General features: G+C 37.4%; 1 protein-coding gene across 1 annotated transcript in view; it reads right to left on the bottom strand.

Moving 5' to 3' along the window:
* The window catches only part of ODAD2 (outer dynein arm docking complex subunit 2), a 149,579-nt gene that overhangs the window by 111,325 nt on the left and 14,325 nt on the right, over positions 1-23,929 (bottom strand). The window contains exons 5-8 of the mRNA XM_065921256.1: positions 23,587-23,693; positions 23,283-23,419; positions 20,455-20,571; positions 8,537-8,733 (exon numbers count right to left, since the gene is read on the bottom strand). Of these exons, the coding sequence (XP_065777328.1) occupies positions 8,537-8,733; positions 20,455-20,571; positions 23,283-23,419; positions 23,587-23,693 (558 nt within the window). The remainder of the gene's footprint in view (positions 1-8,536; positions 8,734-20,454; positions 20,572-23,282; positions 23,420-23,586; positions 23,694-23,929) is intronic.

The following is a 23,929-nucleotide window of genomic DNA, read 5'->3' as shown; positions in this document are numbered from 1 at the left end:
TTAAATCAATAAGGGGACAACATGGAACATTAAAAATAGGCTGAAACTTGTAACCCATTTGCTAAAACTTCACAAAGTGCTCTAGGTGCTTCTGACTGCTGTGGTGTTGGTAACATTGGCCTTTATTCTTTGCTTTGGCACCAATTTACAAAGGGTCCTGAATGGAGCTAGGCTTGTACATTTCAGACTTTCATAAAACCAGTGTCCACTTTACTTAGGCCTGTCACATGTTTCAGAGTCTATCCTTTTTATAGTATTCACTTAAAGTTCTCTTAATACACATGGTACCAACTCTATGATAAAGTTTCCCCTAATTAACTCCACATGATTTTATATTTATTTTTTTAATTAATTTATTTAATTGAAGGCTAATTACTTTATTGCAGTGGTTTTTTGCCATACATCGACATGAATCAGCCATGGACACAGATGTGTTCCCCATCCAGAGCCCCCCTCCCACCTCCCTCTCCATCCTACCCCCTAGGGTCATACCAGTGCACCAGCCCTGAGCACCCTCTCATGCATCGAACCTGGACCAGCAATCCACTTCACATATGATAATATACACGTTTCAACACTATCCTCTCAAATCATCCCCACCCGTGCCTTCTCCCACAGAGCCCAAAAGACTGTTCTTTACATCTGTGTCTCTTTTGCTGTCTCATATATAGGGTCAATGTTACCATCTTTCTAAATTCCATATATATGCGTTAGTATACTGTATTGGTGTTTTTCTTTCTGACTTACTTCACTCTGTATAATAGGCTCCAGTTTCATCCACCTCATTAGAACGGATTCAAATGCATTCTTTTTAATGACTGAGTAATATTCCATTGTGTATATGTACCACAGCTTCCTTATCCATTCATCTGCCTATGGGCATCTAGGTTGCTTCCATGTCCTGGCTATTATAAACAGTGCTGTGATGAACATTGGGGTACACTTGTCTCTTTCAATTCTGGTTTCCTCAGTGTGTATGCCCAGTAGTGGGATTGCTGGATCATATGGCATTTCTATTTCCAGTTTTTCAAGGAATCTTCACACTGTTCTCCATAGTGGCTGCACTAGTTTGCATTCCCACCAACACTGTAAGAGGGTTCCTTTTTCTCCACACCCTCTACAGCTTTTATTGTTTGTCGACTTTTTGACGGCAGCCATTCTGACGGCCATGAGATGGTACCTCACTGTGTTTTTGATTTGCATTTCTCTGATGATGAGTAATATTGAGCATCTTTTCATGTGTTTGTTAGCCATCTGTATGTCTTCTTTGGAGAAATGTCTGTTTAGTTCTTTGGCCCATTTTTTATTGGGTCATTTATTTTTCTGGAATTGAGCTGCCGGAGCTGCTTGTATATTTTTTAAATTCTTTGTCAGTTGCTTTATTTGCTATTATTTTCTCCCATTCTGAAGGCTGTCTTTTCACCTTGCTTATAGTTTCCTTCGTTGTGCAAAAGCTTTTAAGTTTAATTAGGTCCCATTTGTTTATCTTTGCTTTTATTTCCATTATTCTGGGAGGTGAGTCATAGAGGATCCTGCTGTGATTTATGACAGAGAATGCTTTGCCTAAGTTTTCCTCTAGGAGTTTTATAGTTTCTGATCTTACATTTAGATCTTTAATCCATTTTGAGTTTATTTTTGTGTATGGTGTTATAAAGTGTTCTAGTTTCATTCTTTTACAAGTGGTTGACCAGTTTTCCCAGCTCCACTTGTTAAAGAGATTGTCTTTCCTCCACTGTATATTCTTGCCTCCTTTGTAAAAAATAAGGTGTCCATGGGTGCATGGATATATCTCTGGGTTTTCTATTTTGTTCCATTGATCTATATTTCTGTCTTTGTGCCAATACCATACTGCCTTGATGACTGTAGTTTTGTAGTATAGTCTGAAGTCAGGTAGGTTGATTCCTCCAGTTCCATCTTCTTTCTCAAGATTGCTTTGGCTATTCGAGGTTTTTTGTATTTCCATACAAATTGTGAAATTATTTGTTCTATTTCTCTGAAAAATACTGTTGGTAGGTTGATAAGGATGGCATTGAATCTATAGATTGTTTTGGGTAGTATACTCATTTTCACTATATTGATTCTTCTGATCCATGAACATGGTATATTTCTCCATCTATTTGTGTCATCTTTGATTTCTTTCATCAGTGTTTTATAGTTTTATATATATAGGTCTTTTGTTTCTTTAGGTAGATTTATTCCTAAGTATTTTATTCTTTTTGTTGCAATGGTGAATGGAGTTGTTTCTTTAAATTCTGTTTTCTCATTGCTAGTGTATAGGAATGCAAGGGATTTCTGTGTGTTAATTTTATATCCTGCAACTTTACTATATTCACTGATTAGCTCTAGTAATTTTCTGGTGGAGTCCTTAGGGTTTTCTATGTAGAGGATCATGTCATCTGCAAACAGATGAGAGTTTCACTTCTTTTCCAATCTACATTCCTTTTATTTCTTTTTCTTCTGATTGCTGTGGCTAAAACTTCCAAAACTATGTTGAATAGTAGTGGTGAGAATGGGCACCCTTGTCTTGTTCCTGACTTTAGAGGAAATGGTTTCAATTTCTCACCATTAGGATAATGTTTGCTGTGGGTTTATCATATACGGCTTTTATTATGTTGAGGTATGTTCCTTCTATCCCTTCTTTCTGGAGGGTTTTATCATAAATGGATGCTGAATTTTGTCAATGGCCTTCTCTGCATCTATTGAGATAATCATATGGTTTTTATTTTTCAATTTGTTAATGTGGTGTATCACATTGATAGATTTGTGGATATTAAAGAATCCTTGCATCCCTGGCATAAAGCCCACTTGGTCAGGATGTATGATCTTTTTAATATGTTGTTGGATTCTGTTTGCTAGAATTTTGTTAAGGATTTTTGCATCTATGCTCATTAGTGATATGGCCTGTAGTTTTCTTTTTTGTGGCATCTTTGTCTGGTTTTGGTATTAGGGTGATGATGGACTCACAGAATGAGTTTGGAAGTTTACCTTCCTCTGCAATCTTCTGGAAGAGTTTGAGTAGGATAGGTGTTAGCTCTTCTCTAAATTTTTGGTAGAATTCAGTTGTGAAGTTGTCTGGTCCTGGACTTTTGTTTACTAGATGATTTCTGATTACAGTTTCAATTTCTGTGCTTGTGATGGGTCTGTTAAGATTTTCTATTTCTTCCTGGTTCAGTTTTGAAAAGTTATACTTTTCTAAGAATTTGTCCATTTCTTCCAAGTTGTCCATTTTATTAGCATATATTTGCTGATAGTAGTCTCTTATGATCCTTTGTATTTCTGTGGTGTCTGTTGTGATTTCTCCACTTTCATTTCTGATTTGATTCTTCTCCCTTTTTTCCTTGATGAGTCTGGCTAATGGTTTGTCTATTTTATCTATCTTCTTGAAGAACCAGCTTTTAGCTCTGTTGATTTTGGATATGGTCTCCTTTGTTTCTTTTTCATTTATTTCTGCCCTAATTTTTGTGATTTCTTTCCACTAACCCTGGGGTTCTTCATTTCTTCCTTTTCTACTTGCTTTAGGTGTAGAGTTAGGTTATTTATTTGACTTTTCTCTTAGTTCTTGAGGTAAGCTTGTATCGCTATGAACCTTCCCGTTAGCACTGCTTTTACTGAATCCCATAAGTTTTGGGTTGTTCTGTATTCATTTTCATTCATTTCTATGCCTATTTTGATTTCTTTTTTTATTTCTTCTGTAATTTGTTGGTTATTCAGAAGCGTGTTGTTTAGCCTCCATATGTTTGTATTTTTAATAGTTTTTTTCCTGCAGTTGACATCTAATCTTATTGCATTGTGATCAGAAAAGATTCTTGGAATGATTTCACTTTTTTTAAAATTTACCAAGGCTAGATTTAAGGCCCAGGATATGATCTATCCTGGATAAGGTTCTGTGTGCACTTGAGAAAAAGGTGAAATTCACTATTTGGCGGTGAAATGTCCTACAGATATCAATTAGGTCTAACTGGTCCATTGTATCATTTAAAGTTTGTGTTTCCTTGCTAATTTTCTGTTTAGTTGATCTATTCATAGGTGTGAGTGGGGTATTAAAGTCTCCCACTATTATTGTGTTACCATTAATTTTCCCTTTCTTACTTGTTAGCATTTGCCTTACATATTGTGGTGCTCCTATGTTGGGGGCATGTATATTTATAATTGTTGTATCTTCTTCTTGGATTAACCCTTTGATCATTATGTAGTGTCCTTCTTTGTCTCTCTTCACAGCCTTTATTTGAAAGTTTATTTTATCAGATATGAGTATTGCTACTCCTGCTTTCTTTTGGTCTCCATTTGCGTGAAATATCTTTTTCCAGCCCTTCACTTTCAGTCTGTATGTGTCCCTTGTTTTGAGGTGGGTCTCTGTAGGCAGCATATATAGGGGTCTTGTTTTTGTATCCATTCAGCCAGTCTTTGTCTTTTGGTTGGGACATTCAATCCATTTACATTTAAGGTAATTATTGGTAAGTATGATCCCATTACCATTTACTTTGTTGTTTTGGGTTCGAGCTTATAAACCTTTTCTGTGTTTCCTATCTAGAGAAGACCCTTTAGCATTTGTTGAAGAGCTGGTTTGGTGGTGCTGAATTCTCTCAGCTTTTGCTTGTCTGTAAAGCTTTTGATTTCTCCTTCATGTTTGAATGAGATCCTTGCTGGGTTCAATAATCTGGGTTGTAGGTTTTTCTCTTTCATCACTTTAAGTATGTCCTGACATTCCCTTCTGGCCTGAAAAGTTTCTATTGAAATATTAGCTGTTATTCTTACGGGGATCCCCTTGTGGGTTATTTGTTGTTTTCCCCTTGCTGCTTTTAACATTTGTTCTTTGTGTTTGACCTTTGTTAATTTTATTAAAATGTGTCTTGAGGTGTTTCACCTTGGGTTTATCCTGTTCGGGACTCTCTGGGTTTCTTGGACTTGGGTGACTATTTCCTTCCCCATTTTAGGGAAGTTTTCAACTATTATCTCCTCAAGTATTTTCTCATGGCCTTTCTGTCTTCATCTTCTGGGATTCCTGTGATTCGAATATTGGGGCATTTGACATTGTCCCAGAGGTCTCTGAGTTTGTCCTCATTTCGTTTAATTCTTCTTCCCTCTCTGCTTATTTCCACCATTCTATCTTCCACCTCACTTATCCTATCTTCTGCCTCAGTTATTCTATTGTTGGTTCTCTCTAGAGTGTTCTTGATCTCAGTTATTGCATTTTTCATTATTTACTGACTCTTTTTAATTTCTTCTAGGTCCTTGTTAAACATTTCTTGCATCTTCTCAATTCTTGTCTCCAGACTATTTATCTGTAACTCCATTTTGTTTTCAAGATTTTGGATCATTTTTACTATCATTATTCGGAATTGTTTTTCAGGTAGACTCCCTATCTCCTCTTTTGTTTGGTTTTTTTGGCATTTATCATGTTTCTTTACCTGATGAATATTTCTCTGCCTTTTCATCTTGCTGGATTGCTGTGTTTGGGGTGGCCTTTCTGTATGCTAGAAGTTTGTGGTTCTTCTTTATTGTGGAGGTTCCTCCCTGTGGGTGGGATTGGACGAGTGGCTTGTCAAGGTTTCCTGGTTAGGGAAGCTTGCATCAGTGTTCTTGTGGGTGGAGCTGGATCTCTTCTCTCTGGAGTGCAATGAAGGGTTCAGTAGTGGGTTTTGAAGTGTCTGTGGGTTTGGTGTCACTTTGGGCAGCCTGTATATTAATTCTCCTGCATTGCTGGAGAATTAGCATGGTACGTCTTCCTCTGGAACTTGTTGGCTCTTGGGTGGAGCTTGGATTTTGGATGAGCTCTTGTCAATTAATGTTCCTTTCAGTCAGTTTTCTGGTGTTCTCAAGTTTGGGATTTAAGCTTCCTGCCTCTGGTTTTCAGTCTTATTCTTAAGTAGCCTCAAGACTTCTCCACCCATACTGCACCGATGATAAAACATCTAAGTTAATGGAGAAAAGATTCTCCACAGTGAGGGACACCCAGAGAGGTTTGCAGAGTTACATACAGAAGAGAAGAGGGAGGAGTAAGATAGAGGTGACCAGGAGGAGAATAGGGGGAATCAAAAGGGAGAGAGCAATGTAGCCAGTAATCAGTTCCCTGTGTGCTCTCCACAGGCTGGAATACCCAGAGAGGTTCACAGAGTTACACAAAGAAGAGAAGAGGGAGAAGGAGATAGAGGTGACCAGGAGGAGAAGAGGGGGCATCAAAAGGAGAGAGACAGATCTAGCCAGAAATCAGTTCCCTAAGTGTTCTCCACAGCCCAGAATACCCAAAGAGATTCACAGCATTGGGTTGTGGAGGAGGGGGAGGGAGGAGATAGAGGTGACCTGAGGGAGAAAAAGGCGAGTCAGGGGGAGAGGGCAATCAAGCCAGTAGTCACACACCTAAGTTAAAATGGGTACTGAAGATTGGATTCTTAAAGGTACAAAATTGATTACAAATACCAAAAAACAAAGATTAAAAATCTAGAGTAGTGGTTAGACTCTCAAAGATACAATATTAAAAAAAAGAAAAAAGAAAATCACAAGAATTATAAAAATATATTTGAAATTTGCTTTAAAAATAGGGTCTTTTTTGGTCAAGGTAATAGATTATAAAAATGAAAATTAAAGTAATAAGGAGCTTAAAATTTTTTAAAAAATTAATTTAAAATAATAATAGTAAAATATTATCTAGGAATTTCTCTAGAGCTGTTGCGGGCAGTATGGGGTCAGTTCAGTTTCAGATAGTTCCTTGTTCCAGCTTATACTTCTTCTCGAGGTCTACAGGCCCCTTCCAATGTAGTAGATACTAACTACAGGGTTTTAATCTGTGCCACCCGTCTCTTCCCTCTGTTTATTTTGGCTTCCTCTGTTTGCAAGTTTCTTCAGTATCTAACTTCCACCCTGACACAAGGGGGTAAAGGTGGTCATTTATTTAGGCTCACTTGTTCAGTTGTGCTGTGGGGAGGGAGGAACACTGCAGACAAATATCACTGGCGTGTGTGGGGAGCGCTCGCAGTGTCTGGGCCACACTGGGTTTACCCTCATTCACAACATGTGTGCCTTCCCAGTTTATACAGCTCAAGCTCCAGGTTGCTCTGCAGGGGAACTGTCTAAAGCGGACCCTGGGTTGCATGCACTTCCCAGGTCTAAGCCACTCAGGTTCAGGTTCTCGGGTACTTCACAAAAGCACAGACTCAGTTGGGCCTGCGTTTTGTGCCCTTCCCAGGTCTGAGCAGTGACCAGGTGGTTGGAAAGCGCACTCTTCCCAGCTGGGCGGTGCATCTTATCTCCTCCCCCGTCCCAGTCGCTTGGTTTCCTGGATGCGCAACGCGAGTGCCGTCTCAGATGTGCCATGTGTCTCCTCTAGGGAGCTGATCTCTGGCTGCAACCATCCTGGTGGAGTCAACCATCCAGGATCCCAGGAAGACTTGGTTAGCACCTGGAAGCCTGCTCGCTGTTTGGTAGAGAATGCCATCTCTGGAGCCAAGATTGCCCCTTGCTGGCTCTGGCTGCTGCCTGCCTGCCTCTCTGCCTCTGGTGGGAGATGGGCTGGTCCACAGTCGGCTAACTCTCCTCTGGTATTCACTCGGTCCTTTGTTCTTTGAGTGGCCCAGCAGTTCCTTAGGTTAGAGCTTTTCACGGGAAAGTTCTGTCTCACTTGATTTCTTTTTTTTCCTCTCTGGCTATCCCACAGTTTGGGTTAGCTCCCTCAGATTGCCCTCAGGGCATTCAGGCCCGGTCCTTAACCTAAGCAATGCAGCCCACACCTCTCTGTTCAGCCCCCCGCTTGCTGGTGGCAGATGCGAGCGTCTGGGCTACTTCTCTGCTGGGAGTTGTGGTTAGGTGCGTAATCTGTGGGTTTTATTTATTTATTTTTTCCTCCCAGCTATGTTGCCCTCTGAGATTCTAAAACTCCCCACAGACCCGCCGGTGAGAGGATTTCCTGGTGTTTGGACACTTCTCCTTCACGACTCCCTCCCCGGGACCGGTCTCAGTCCCTAACTCCTTTGTCTCTCTTTTTATCTTTTACATCTTGTCCTACCTCCTTTTCAAGACAATGGGCTGCCTTTCTGGGTGCCTAGTGTCCTCCGCCAGCATTCAGAAGTTGTTTTGTGGAATTTGCTCAGTGTTCAAATGATCTTTCAATGAATTTGTGGGTCGGGAGACCACTTTCCTATCCCGCCGGCATCTTAGGACCGCCTCCTGATTTTACATTTAATCACATAATTGAACACTTATTTAATCAGGTCCCTACCACAATGTTTACATTCCCCCATGAGATTCCTCCATGTGTTTTTATCATCATTTTCATGTGTTATCTGCCCTGACTCACCAAGCACATGAAAGTGAATTGTGCTCTCCTTCTGTGGTCCTCTGTACACAAACCCAGTTTGATGTCAAATCTTTCTGCTTGAAACATGAAGAGGGGAAAAAGGAACCAACCTGTAATTACTTTGGAAGGAGGTGTATGTAAATACTCTGTATTTTCCTCCAATGAAATAAAGTTATGTGAAAAGTTAGACAAACATGTGGTAGGGAAGTATATATCAGAAAACCCATTATGTTAATATCTACCTACTCTTTGGAACTGACACTGGTCCTCCAGTTTAAGCTTGGCTCTAATCTCTTGGTCAGTTGACTCCTTCCCAGATTAATTCGGTTCTTCTCCTGTGCACTCCTGCGGGAAGTAATACTAGCTTTATGTGTAACGGCCACTTCCTCCTTAGGTGACTTGTTAGGCTGATCCTTTTGTAGTTGTTCACTGAATTTAATTTCCTTCAATTAAATAAAAAAAAGAAAAAGAAAAAAAGAGCATATTTTTATAATGATACCATTTCTGAATTAGCTCATGCTAACTGAAAATTCACCACCCTGGTGATAAACTGAAGATGTTTCAAGATGCTCTAACTTGTGTTGCTTAGTAACACAAATTGAATCTGGGCAACTTCAAGACTAAGCCCTCTACTGGAGTTAGGCTGACAGTAATGGGATGATCCTAAACTCACAACTCTTATGCAGCCCACACAGATACTGAAGCAGGGCTGAACTGACTCGCCCCTTACCACCACCTGAAAAAAATTATACTCAAACCCTATAAAGGTTGAGATGCATCTTAGTCAAATTGCTGAGACCAAATTGCTGGATAAAGAGACCATCATGAAGGTAGCCAGAAATTAAAGACACTTTATAGATAGAGGAAGAAACATAACAATTAAAAGAGATTTCTCATCAGAGACAATGCAATCCAGAAGACAAGGAAGGGATACAGTTAAGGTGATGAAAAGGAAAAAAATTCACATCCTCTCAACTCAAAATTCTATAGAGAGGAAAAAAAAAATCTTTTGAAAATAAGGATAAAATAGACATTCATGGATGAAGAAAAGCTGAGAGGATTCACTGTCAGAAAGACCTAGGATAAAAATTGTTCATGGAGCTCTTCAGTCAGAAGGAATCTCATACCAGATAGAACATGGATCTAGATAAAATAATGCTGAAATGATAAAAATAAATATAAAAGACTCTTTGTGGTGAGGGGTTACTAGCATGTCAAAGTAAAATGCATGACTACAATAGTACAAAGGACTGGGAGTGGCACTTGAAGTCACTTGCAAGGTTCTTGGACTAGTGGCAAAACTGTATAATATTGTTCAAAGGCACACTCTATAAATTAGAGACATATATACCCAAGTGAGATACTTTTAAAAAGTAGCATAACTGATGAACTAATAGCATAAACAAAATGGAATAATTTCTGAAAGTTCAATTAATCGAAAAGGGGAAGAAAAAAAGGAGACAAAGAATAAATGACACCAATAAAAGCAAATAGCAAAATAGTAAATTTAATTTAATTCTATCAGTAGGCACTTTAAATGAAAGTGATTTAAAGACTTCAATTAAAAGAAATCATCAGATTGGATGTAAAAGGAAAACCTAACTATTTGTAGTCTAAAAGAAACCACTTTATATATAAATATATAAATACATTATAAGTAAAAGGCTGAAGAAAAACATTCTATGAAACCAATAATCAAAGCAGAAATGCCTAAATTAACATCGGACAAAAAGCGGCTTCAAAACAAATATTATTATCAGAGGTAAAGAGAAAGACACATAATGACAGAGCCAATTACCACCCAATTCTAATTATGTTCACAATAGAATTTCAAAAGACATAAAGCAGAAATAGAACAGGAAAAACAGATAAATCCACAATTAGGAAACTTCAAAACTCCCCTCTCAGAAATCAACAAAATGAGCAAAACAAAACTTAATAAGAATATAAAAGACCTGAGGAAAATTATCAACCACCTGAATGTAACTGACATTTACTGAACACACCACACACAGCAGTAGAAGACACATTCTTCTCAAAAGCACAAGGAAAAATTTACCAAACTGACAAAATTTTAAGCCATAAAACAAACATCCGCAAATTTAAAAGAACCATAAGGATATAAAACACTTTCTCTTAATAAAGTGGACATAAACTAGAACTCGTAAAAAAGATATGTGGAAAATCTTCAGCTATATTGATTTGCATGAAAACATATCAGAGTCTGTGGGAGACAGTTCATATGGTGCTGATAAAGAAACTCACAGCATAAAATTTCATATTAAAAAATAAAGGTCTCAAACAAATTCCTAAGCTTCCAACTTAAGAAATTAAATAAGAGCAAATTAAGCTTAAAGAGAGCAGAAGGAATAAAATTATAAGAGCAGAAATAAAATAAAATAGAAAGAAAACAATAAATAAAATCAATGAAACAAATAATTGTCCTTTGAAAAGACCAATAAAATTGATCACTTCTTTCCAGATGAGTTAAGAACAAAGAGAAGATATAAATGACCAATATTAGGCATGAAAGAGGGATCCTCCAAGAGAGCAGATCCTCTAGACACCAGGAGATAATAGTGGCATAGCATTTGATGTCAATACATTAGATCAGTTAGACAAAATGTACAAATTCATTGAAAGCCATGAACCACCAATGCTCAGCAAGAAAAAGAAATATGAATAGTTCTGTATCTATTAAAGAAATAAAATTCTCAACATAAACCCTTTCAACAAAGAAACCTTCAAGTAAAGATGGTTTCCTTGGTAAAGTCTACCAAACATTAACAAAGAAATAAGACTCAATCTATATGAAGAATTCCAGAAAGAAGAAAAGTAGTGAATACTTCCAAAGTCATTTGAGGCCACATTACCCAGATACAAAAACCAGACAAAGACATTAAAAGATAACTACTAACCCATATCCTTCATGACTATAGCTACAAAAATTCTCAGTAAAATATTATCATACTATGTTTAGCAATGTTAAACAGGGTAAGACATCATGACCAAGTCAGAATTATCCTGGGATTCAATATTAGTTCAAAATTCAAAAATCAATGACCATATCAACAGACTAAAGAAGAAAAATTATGTGATCATCTGAAGAGATGCAGTAAAATCACCACCTCCAAGCAGTAATGGACTCATTTCCCATGGTGTAAGTTGAGGCCCCATGGGAAGCATGTCCTCCTGGCCAGGTGAATGTAAGCAGAGACTCAGTAGGAAGACCAAACTTCCACTCACTGCCCAGTGGTGTTGAGGCACCCTACACTACCAGGTTCTCAATGGAGTCCAAGCAAGGAACTTGGATTTTTACATGCACTTTGCAGTACCCTATACCTAGCACCATGAGACCTACACTTAGAGAAATCCTGCTAAAACAAAAGACTTCCATAAAATCCAAAGTTTCATAATATAATCCAAAAATTTCCAAGACACAATCTCAAAAAAATCACTCATCATACCAAGAACAAGGAAATGTCACAACCTAAATGAGAAAGGACGATGAATAATTGATGCTTATACCAAGATAAAATAGATGGAATAATTTGAAACAGATGTTGGAGTAAGATTTTAAAGTAGCCATCATAAAAATGCTTCAACAATCAATAATAAGACTTGAAACAAATGAAAAATTAGAAAGTCTCAGCAAATAAACAGATGATATAAATAAGAACCAAATAGAAATTTTGAAATTTAAATTTACAAGCCAAAATAACTCCCTGGATAGTTCGGCAACAGGATGGAGAAGAGAGAACCCGTGAACTTGAGGACAAACAATAGAAATTACCCAGTTTGAACCACAATGAGAAAATACATTGAAAAAAAAATAAACAGAGCCTCAAGATCTGTGGGACAATAGGAAAAAAAAAAAAAATCCAACATTCATGCTATTAGAGCACCAGAAGGAGAGGAGAAAGAAGGTCAGGCTGAAAATGCATTCTAAGAATGTCAGAAGCTTTCCCAAACTTGTAAAAAAGACATAAATCTAAGATTCAAGAAGTTGAGCAAACCCTAAACAGAATAAACCCAAAGAAAATCCTATCAAGAGATATAACAATCTAACTCCATAAAACCAAAGTCAAGGAAAATTAACAGCAATGAGAGAGAAAAAATATTTTACCTATAAGACAGAAACAATTAAAATAAGAGCAGATTTCTCATTAGAAAACATGGAGGCCAGAAAGACTGGAAACATTTTACAAGTGCTGAAAATAAAGAGCAGTCAACACAGAATACTCTATATAGTGGAAATATTCATTAGGAATAAAGGGGAATTCAAGATGTTCTCAAATAAAGGAAAACAAAGAGAATCTGTCACCAACAGACCTACCTCCAAAGAATAAGAAGTTCTTAAACAGGAAGGATATGATAAAATAAGGAAATTGGAACACCAGAAAGGAAAGAAAGAATCAGAGAAAGAATAAAAAGCATGGGTAAACATAAAAGACTTTCATCCTCCTCTTGAATTTTCTAAATGATGTTTGATGGCTGAAGCACAAATTATAACATTGTCTAATACAGTTTATCAATATGAAGGGAATAAAGACAAATACAAATAAGAGAGGGTATAGGGACTTAAAGGGAGACATGATTTCTATACTTTACTCAGGTGGTAAAATATTAAACCAGTATATTATGACAAATTATGTATAACAATATCTACAACAACCACCAAAAACTCTACACAAAGAGACATACTTAAATACTATGGAAAAATCAAAATGGTATTAAAAAAAAAAAATGTTCAAGTAAGCCAAAGTAGACTAGGAAAAAGAAAAAGATAAACAAAACAGAAAACAGAAGGAAAAAACAGAAAATAAAACTAAGCTGGCAGACTTGAGCCCTAATATCAATAAGTAAAAGCAGATAATCTACAGACTTCTCTAGTGATCCAGTTGTTAAGAATCCACCTGTCAATGCAGGGGACATGGGTTCAATTCCTGGTCCAGGAAGATCCCACATACTGCAGAGCAACTAAGCCCATGTGCCACAACTACCGAGCCAGCATTCTAGGGTTCAACAACGGAAACCACCGCAACGCGAAGCCCTCACACAGCAACTAGAGAGTAGCCTCTACTCACAGAAATTAGAGAAAGCCTGAGCTCAACAATAAAAACCCATCACAGCCAAAAATGAAAGAATGAATGAAAATAAATAGTTTTTTTAAGTAAATGATCTAAACACACCATGGATATGATACATCAATATACAGAGTTTCAGAAAGTGGATTTTAAAAATGACTCAACTCTATGCTATTTACAAGAAACTCACTTCAAATATAATGATATAGGTAGCTTGAAAGTAAAAGAAGGGGAAAAGATATACCATGCAACATTCATTAAAAGAAAGCAGGAATACCTATATGAATAGTAGATTAGCCTTCAAAAAAAAAAAAAAAATCACCAAAGACAGAAAGGGACATGACATAATGATAAAATAGTCAATCAAGAAAATGTAATCCTAAACGTGTACACAGAACTGCAAATACAAAAACAGAACGAAGAGGAGAAACAGACAAATCTACCATTATAGTTGGAGGATTTCAAATCCCTCTCAAAACTGATAGAAAATCAGCAAGGATATGAAGAATTCAACCACACCAAAAATCAAATTTATAAAGTTATTCAGAGTTTGTTCTCTGAATACAGTGGAATCAAACTAATAATGAATCAAGTAATGGGAAAGTCTAAGTAACAAACTGCTAAATAATCATGGGTCAAAGAGGAAGCCTCAAGGGAAAAAAAATTTATGAGGTATAGTTGACTTAAGGGAATTTTTTTAAATACAAAAACTGAATGAAAATGAAAACGATGATAATAAAACACCAAAATGTGTGACAGGTAGGTAGGTGAAGTTCTGCAAGTTAAATTTATAACACTAAATACTTAACCTAGAAAGGAGAAAAGCTCTCAAATCAAGACTCTAAGCTATTACCCTAAGAAACTAGAAAAAGAAGAGCAATATAAACTCAAAACAGGCAGAAGGATATAAAAACAGACACATCTCTGAAGTGTCAATGCTTTGCTGAGAGCAGGAAAGGGGAGTGTTCCCAACGTCTTATCACTCATGCCCGAGAGAGGTGTTCACTGTGTCTGACAGACAAAATGTCTGAACATGTGTCCAAAAGACAAACAGCTTCTCTATAGATGAATGCAGAATGAAGAGAATTCTTTATCTTAATAATAGTCATACCTGAAATCACCAAAATTCTTTTCAATGCAAGTATGACTAGATTAAATGTATGGTTTTAAAAAAAGCTAGAGAAGAGTAAATGAAACCAAAAGCGACTTCTTTGAGAGAATTGAGTAAAACGATGGACTTCTAGCCAGATGGACCAAGAAAAAAATAAAACACAATGATTAATATCAGGCACGAGACAGGTAACAATAGTTACAGCTTCTACAGTTGTTAAAAGGTTAACAAAAGAATATTATAAACAAGTTTATACCAATCAGTTCAACAACTTTAGACAAAAGGGATACACAATCCTTTAAAGACAACCTAGCAAGCACCCTCAAGAAGAAACATAACCTGCAAGGCCCTATAATTAGTAAGTACATTGAATTTGTAGTTAGAAACCTCCCCACAGTGAACACTCCAGGCCAAAATGGCTTCACTGGTGAATTCTACACAACAGTTAAGACAGACACCAATTCTAAGCATTCTTCCAGAAAACTGAATGGGAGTAAAATCTTCCAACTCATTCTATAAGGCCAGTATTAATCTGATATCCCAAACAGACAAAGATATTGAAGAAAAGAAATCTACACACTGATAATCCTAGACAGATGCAAAATTTCTTGATAAAATGTTAGCAAATTAAAATTTTAAAATAAATAAATAAAAATGATAATACACCCTGCACAAATGAAGTTAGTCCCAGGAAAGTAAGGCTGGCTTCTCTTTCAAAAACCAATATAATTAACCATGTTAAACTAAACTAAAATAAAATGACTAATGCAACAGGTACAGAAATATCATTTGATAAAATCCAACATCCAATCCTAATAAAGTTCTCAACAACTTTGATAGAGGGGAACTTCCTCTACCTTATAAATTTCATCTATGAAAAGCTGACCGGTGACAATAATTAGAATCTGAACGTTTTCCCTTTACCGCAAGGAACAAAGAAATCATGTCTACTCAGTTCTGTACTGGAGGTTCCAGCTAGTGCATTAAGGAAAGAAAAAGAAATAAAATTGATCGAAATTGGAAAGGAAGCGGTAAAATGATCTTTATTCAGAGACAACATGATCATCTATGTAGAAAACCCCTCAGAATCTACAAACCAGACAAAACTATTAAGTGACTTTAGCAAGGTTTCAGGATATGAAATCAATATACAAAAGTGTATTTTATATAGTAGCAACAAATAACCAGAAATTGAAACCTTAAAACTATTGTTTAACAATAACCCTGAAATAGGAAATATTTACAGATGTTTCACAAAAGATATGTAAGACGTGTGTTGTAAGTTACAAAACAGTGCTGAGAGAAACTGAATAAGATGAGGAGACATGCTGAATAACATTAAATAAACAGGGAGAAACACGGAGTTCCATGACCTGGAAACCCCAATATTGTTAAGACGTCAGGTCTTACATGGATCTACAGATTCAATACAATATCATTCATAATTCCTTCGGGGCTTTTATGAAAAAACTGACAAGCTGACTATAAAATTCGAATGGACATGCAAAAGATATGTAACAGCTGGGAACTCAAGAACAGCAACATTGGAGGATTGACAACACCTGACCCGAGACTGACTGACTACAGTAACCAAGACAGCATGGCTCAGATATAAAAATAAACAGATCAATGGAATGGAAATACACCCATGCAAATGGACAACTGGGCAAAGAAACGACAATTCTTTTTCAACAAATGATGCTGGAACAATTAGATGTCTGCATGCAGAGGAAGAAAATGAACTCTGATCCATACCTCACAGCATGTACAAAAAATACATTAAACTGGATCATACGCCAAAATATAAAACCTAACATTTAAAAACTTTTAGAAAAAAAACACTGGAGAGAATCTTTGTGACACTGGATTTGGTGAAGCTGTATTAGACACAACACTCTAAAAAATTAGTAAGTTGGATTTCATCGAAATTGAGGACATTTGTTCTTTGAATGACTTTTTGGGGAATGAAATGACAAGCCACCACCTGGGAGGAAGTATTTTATAAATCCTATCTCTGAAAGAAAATATAAGCTTATATGTATGTGTGTATGTATGTAGGTAGGTAGGTATATATCTCACAACTAAATAATAAGAAATTTAAAAAAACAATAAAAAATGGGCAAACAATCTGAATATACACTTTACCACTTAAGATATATGAACCACATTCAATAAGCATTTAAGAAGATGCATTCAAGAAGTGCAAATTAAAATTCAGTGAGCTACCGGTACACACCTAGTAGAAGGTCTAAAATAAAGGACTGACAGTATCACTCATTAACAAGTATGTGGCTCAGCTGTCAGTCTGGTGCACAGAGTGGATGGAAAATGTTGCAATCACTTTGGCAAGCACTTTACCAATTGTTTAAAAAGTTAAACATATAACCACCACATAACCTTGCCATTTCAGTCCTACATTTTACCCAAGAGAAATGAAAGAATATGGTCTGAAAAAAATATATACACCCAAAACAAAACATTAAAAATATGAAACCTTAAATTTTAAAGATTTACACAATGTTTGGAAGACAAAGTAAAGGTATTTCCAGAAAGTGGGGTGGGGTGTATGAAAGAAAAGAAAATCAGAAGATCAATCTCAGAGGCCCCAAAATCCAACTAGAATCTCATAACGAGAACAAAGAGAACATAGAGGGAAAAAATGATTAAAGATGTAATACAAAAATATTTTCCAGTTCTAAAAGACATATGTCATCATTAATGAAAAACAAACAGAAACCAGCACCAACCATATCATCATGAAAATTACAGAACATCAGGGATAAGAGAAAATCCTAAAGGCTCATTATATGGGAAAAGCCAAAACAAACAGGTCACATAGGAAAATGCCTTTAAAATTCTAAGAAAAAAATTATTTTGAAACTGTCATTATAGAAACAACAACTAAGAGAGAAGAATAAAGATATTTTCAAACATGCTAACCCTCAATTTTTCTCCTCCTATGTGCCTCTTTTACTCAGGAAGCACTACCAAAATGATGGGGTAACCAAGAAAAAGAAAACTGATGAGACAATAAAGGCCATATATGGAAAGCCCACAACTAACATCACATTCAATAGCAAAAGCCTGAAAGCATTTCCCCTAAGATCAGGAGTAAGACAAGGAATTTACTTTCACCACTTCTATTCAGCATAGTTCTGAGAGTTCTAGCCATGGAATTTGGTAAGAAAAAGAAATTTAAAACATCCATATTAGAAAAGAAAATGTAAACTATCTCTGTTCACAGATGACATGATCTTATATGTGGAAAAACCTAAAGATTCAAAATAAACTGAATTAAATAAATTTGGCACATTAGCTGGATTCAATTTTGAATTTCACATTCAAAAATTACTTCTGATTTTAACACTCAAATATCAGTTGTATTTCTATATGCTAGCAGTGGACAATCAAAAAGGAAATTAAGAAATCAACTCTATCTGCAATAGCATCAAAGAGAATAAAATACTTAGGAATAAATTTAACTAAAAAGACAAAAGACTTGTACATGAAAACTACAAAATACTGCTGAAAGAAGTTAAAGAAGACATAAGCAAGTGGAAAAACATTCCACATTCGTGGGTTAAAAGATAATATTATTAAGATGACAATACTATACAAAGCAATCTACAGAGTCAAAATAATCTCTATCAAAATCTCAATGTTTTTCTCAGAAATAGTAAAACCAAGACTAAAATTCACACAGAAAGTCAAGGGACCCCAAATAACCAAAACGGTCTTGAAAAAACAAGGACAAAGTTTGAGGATTCATACTTTCTGATTTTAAAACTAACAGAAAGCTATGGTAGTCAAGAGTATGGTACTGGCATACAGATACACATATAGACCAATGGGAATGGATTGAGAACCCAAAAATAAACCTTGAAATTTATAGTTAATTGATTTTTAATGAGGATGACAAGACCATTCAGTGGGGTAGGAATAACCTCTGAAACAAATGGTGCTGGGAAAACCAAACACCCATGTGCAAAGGAGTGCAGGTGGACCCTAACACTATACACAAAACCTAACTCCAGACAAATCAAAGACCTAAACTTGAGAAAACTGAAACGAAAAATTGTAGGAAGGTCGAAAAGTTAAGGGCAAATCTTTATTATGACAGATTTAGCAATGGTTCCTTAAATATGATACCAAAAGCACAAGTAACAAAAGAAAAAATATAAATTAGACTTTATCAAAATTTTAAATGTTTGTATACCAAAGGCACTTTACTTAAGATGAGTAAAAAGACAACTCACAGAAAAGGGGAAAACATTTGCAAACCTTCTAATAAAGAAATAATATCCACAATATATAAAGAACTGTAGCTCAAAAATGAGACAATTTAATTTTATAAAATGGACAAAGGATTTGAATAGACATTTCTTCAAAGAAGATATACAAATCACTAATAAACACATGAAAATATGCTCAACATCACTATTAGGGAAATGCAAATCAAAACCAAAATGGGATACACCATGTTCACACTTACTGGGATATCTATAGTAGACACAAACACACAGAAAATACCAGGCATTGGTGAGGATGTAAAGAAGCTAGAATCTTCATACACTGCTATTGGGAATGTAAAATGATTCAGCTGATGTGAAAACAGCTTGGCGGTTCCTCTAAAAGTTAAATATAATTACCATATAAGCCAGAAGATCAACCCTGATGTGTACACCCAAAAGAACTGAAAACAGGGACTCAAAGAGATACTTGTACACCAATATTCATAGTAGTTTTCACAATAACCTAAGGTGGAAAACCCAGTGTCCATCAAAAGATGAACAGAGAAACAAAATTTGGTACATACATAAATGGAATGCCATCCAGCTGTAAAAAGGAATGACATTCAGATAAAGGCACGTCACGGATGAACCTTGAAAACATTATGGCATGTGAAATATGCCAAACACAAAAGGACAAACATCATGTGATTCCACTTATATGAAATACGTAGAATATGTAAATGCATAGACACAGAAAGTAGATTAGAGTTTACCAAGAACTAGGGGGGAGAAGGAAGGAAGGGTTACTGCTTAATGGAGTTATGGCTTAGTTTCAGATGACGAAGATGATTTGGAAATAGTAGCAACAGTTGCACAGCTTTGTGAATGTACTTCATGCCACTGGATGGTACACTTAAAATGGTTAACACGGCACATTTTCTATTTTATGTATATATGTGTTTTATGATAATAACAACAACAACGGAAAACTGGGGTCCAGGAAACAGGTGATCAAAGACCAGGAAACAAAAAGAATTCATGAAATGATGACAAGGAGCCACGCGAGGCTGAATGACAACAGTCTGGCAAGAAAACAGCAGAAGCAGCTGCATCAGAAAAACCATGAACCTGATCAATGTGCTCTTGTGGGGGCGTCTATAGAGTTGCTATCAGCCTGAGAATCAGCCCAGAGCATAAGTGGATCATGTTAGTATTCTTAGAATTTTGTTTTCTACCTACATCAGCTTCAACCAAAATTTTATTTCACAAAATATCACACTGACTGATTTCTTTGTTTAGCAGCACCATTTTACAAACCATGGGAGACAAAAACACTGTTCTTATGCGCATGTAGTTGACACACTTATCAAGGCACTCCAACTAGGCAGTAATCACAGGAGTCCCAGAAAGGATGAAAACAATCAAAACATGTAGGCTTCATTACCAGGACTGAGTCCTCTGTTCTCAGTGTAATTAATTCAAAACGGAAAATGAAAAAGTCCTATTTAGAAAGCACTTTGAAATATCATTCCCGTCACCTAAAGTAAACCAGAAACATTCTAAATTGCTACATTTACAACATGTATTACTTTATATTATATTGTGGAAAACACTCCAATAATTGAAAGTACTGTCCAAAACAAGGCAGCATTAGTCTCCAATTTTTTATGCAACAGAAAGTTGCAGCCAAAAATTATGATGCCATAAAAGTTCAAAAGAGACTGTAAAACTTACCTGTTTAGACATATTTTCTGAAAATATTGCTGATTTTTCTTTTAAAAGTGTGACGAGGTCTTTATAAATTTCTCCTTTTCTCTCATAATTAATTTGCCCTTCATCATCTGTTTTGCCCTTTGGAAGAAAAAGTTTGGTGCTGTAATTAATGGACTAGCAACATAAGAACCTGATCAATAAATCATAACCCAACCACAAGTAATGTTTTCCTCTCTAAAGGATCCATGTGCTTGTCTTTACACATGAAATGTGCAGGCAAACCCTTCCCTCTTAATGTAATGTAAATTCATTTATCTATTTACTCCTTCAGCAAGCCTTTACCAAGGGCCTGATAGACACACACAGGACCTCCTAGACACACAGGGCTCGCTGCTACAGCAGAGATCTGAAACCCCTCCTCTCTGCTCTTCTGTCCTGTGAAAATGCATTACGACTTCATAAGAATGACGAAGTCATAAAGGCCTCTGAGGTGAGAATGTCACCACACAAAAGCCTATGTTTCTGTTGGTCACACTGCTCTTATTCTGTGTGGAGCATGATTGCTATAGGTTCTTTTACCAGGGGTCTGACCTCCATGACCATCTGTCCCCCTTCCCTTGGCCTCTGTCTGTCTTGTCTCTTTCCTTTCCTGTTCCTATACCATCTATGTGTGTGCATATGTATACACATACACTGTAGTGTGTTACATATGTAACTGTGTCTGTGTGTGTATAAAACTGCGTTGTGTGTATATATATATAACTTCTCAGGTGGCTCAGACAGCAATGCAGGAGACCTGAGTTCGATTCCTTGGGTCAGGAAGATCCCCTGGAGGAAGGAAAGGCAACCACTCCAGTATTCTCGCCTGGAGAATTCTGTGGACAGAGGAGCCTGGTAGGCTTCAGTCCACGGGGTCGCAAAGAGTTGCACACCACCATGTATGTATACATACACACACATACACACACATATATATATGTGAAAAGTGAAAGTGTTAGTTGCTCAGCCATGTCTGACTCTTTGTCATGTCCCTGGAGGAGGATTGCCATTCCCTCCTCCAGGGGATCTTCCCAACCTAGAGATCGAATCCACATCTGCTGCATTGCAGGGGGATTTTTTTACTGACTGAGCTATCAGGGGAGCCCCCTGTGTGTGTGTGTGTATATACACACACACATATATAACATAGTTATACATATAAACTGTAGTGTCTGATACATTTCTTTGTGATTACTCAACAGCTTCAGTTCCTTGTCTTCCATTTATTAAGCTGAGGAACACCCGGATATTTCCATATCAAACCACGTTGTATGTGCATCAACAGCCTTTTATAGAAGCAAAGGCTCCTCACCCCACTCTGGAAGGCCAAAGAAAAGCATTCCTCTTTTTTTCTCAATCTCTTATTTTCCAATTGGATATTCTGCTTTTCTATTAATAAAAACAAACTGAAAGCAAAATCATATTTAGGTTGTCTGTGCAGAAACAAGCCCAGGGTCACACTGACACCAAAAGGCAGGTTAGCAGACATGCCTCTTTGCCACTAAGAACACGGCCCCGCATCTCGATACCCACCCAGGCCAAGGCATGAGCACTCTCCAAACAGTCCTCTGGGAAGGCTGGGTCCCCGTTAAGGAGTTGGATCCTCCCTGCAGAATTTTGCTGTGAGTCCCAAGTTTACATGAAGACAGCGAGGGCAGGGCTTTGCAGAGAAGAAAGCTGAGCGGTTCCTTCCAGCCAAGTTCAGTAAGTAGGTGTGGGCCTCAACATCCAGGGTTTAATCCAGAAGATTCAGAAGGCCATGTGCCACCTCCCTCAGGTGGAGGGCCACCCACCCACACTCTGCTGACACTTGGGCCAAAATCTGTAGAGCTGTTTCTCCATTGCCAGGCTGGCTGAATTTCCGTCAGCAAGAGGGGAGAGGTCGCCGGGGAGGCTGGACGAGGCAGGAGGGACTTGCTCCCTCCTACATCCTCTCAGTCACCCAGCAACGGCCCCTCACCCCACAGCGGCAGTTGCTTCCAGTAGCAACAGTTGGTTCTAGTTTCTGGGGGCTTTTCCCAGAGGCCCAGAACCAGGCTCATCAGGATCCCTCAGAAACACCACCAACAGCTGCTGGGGCCCCTGCTCAGGGACCCGGCTCTGTCAAATCCTACTCAGCCCGAGATGCCAGTTGCTAACTGGGCAGCACCCTCTCTCTTCAGGGGCCCCAGCTGGTTTCAGGGAGATACCTGGGCTCCGAGGGGACCAGCACTGCCTGGAGGTGCCTGTTCTGCAGACGTGTGAGCCCCAGCTCTGCGGGGACCCTCTGAGCATCTAAGGGACCACCACCAAATGCAAGCAGGGCCCACTCTTCAGAGATGTAAGTCCCAGTTCCGTGCAGGCGCTGTCTTGAGATACTGAGGTCCCAGCACAGCCTGGAAGGCCCTCCCTGGGTAGAAGGGTCCCCTCTGCAGGAGCCTTTCCCCTGTGGACCCCCTCCTTTCTTTTGTTGGTCCTGTCAGCAACTGAGGACAGAAGCCAGTTATGGTTTCTGTATTACCTTGGAGCTCCTTTTTTGACTTAGTTTTTTCCCTCTAACACTTGTATCATTAATCAGCAAACTGATCATGTTAAAGAGGTTTTAGTTTTAGATAGCAGAATGGGTCACTCTGAAGGTCACTTCTTAGAATGCTGACTTGAGGACCTGTAGGGGTCACTGAAGCAGCAAACACAGCAAGGGGATCTGCTTGAATCCCACAGGACAATCCTTCAATTGCCTGGTTTTGGGGTTCAATCCTGGAGACATGCCGGCACTTACAGATCAACCTCAGGACCAAAGTCAATACTAGTTTAAAAAAAAAATTACTTACACCATTTAAAAACACTCCTTCTTTGCTGCAAGTAATGCACAAAATTTCAGCATCATGAGGTTTCACCAGCACGTAACAAATTTCGCCTTGAATCTGTCTCCAAGGTGGGGCTCGACACCCATTTGAAAATTCATAATCTGAAACCAATTATCACACAAGTAAAAGGAGCTTCTTAACCTCAACTTGTAACATAGCTTGACTTCAAAAAATAGGATTGATACTTCAAGCTTTTGTTTCTTAAATATTTAGTTATTGAAGCATTTTGAAAATGTAATTATGAAGATAAATAGAATGTAACATGAACCTGAGGTGTACTCGATAGATTCCAAGACTGACTGTTCTCCCTTTCCTGAGAACTGTTTAAGCAGCTCTATGTCATTCTTCACAGTCCCTGAATTTAATCGTATTTCTCTGAAATAAATGTTTAAGAAATTCATTTTAAATACTTTAAAAGAGAATCCACAGAAAACAACATGAAAACATTCTATTATATTGGGGAATATAGTTTTTGTAATTAAAATATCAGTTAAATTATACATCAACAAAATTGTAGTGAATTTTAACCATGTTACAATCTCATAACAGTGCCAGACATTAAAGAATTAGTGATTTGCATTTAATGCTGAGAATGTTGAATGTAACACTTA

This window comes from Muntiacus reevesi, chromosome 2 (genome assembly GCF_963930625.1).
Source record: "Muntiacus reevesi chromosome 2, mMunRee1.1, whole genome shotgun sequence".
NCBI classification, from domain to species: domain Eukaryota; kingdom Metazoa; phylum Chordata; class Mammalia; order Artiodactyla; family Cervidae; genus Muntiacus; species Muntiacus reevesi.
The sequence above is the reverse complement of the archived record's forward strand: the minus strand, read 5'-3'. Positions and strand labels throughout refer to the sequence as shown.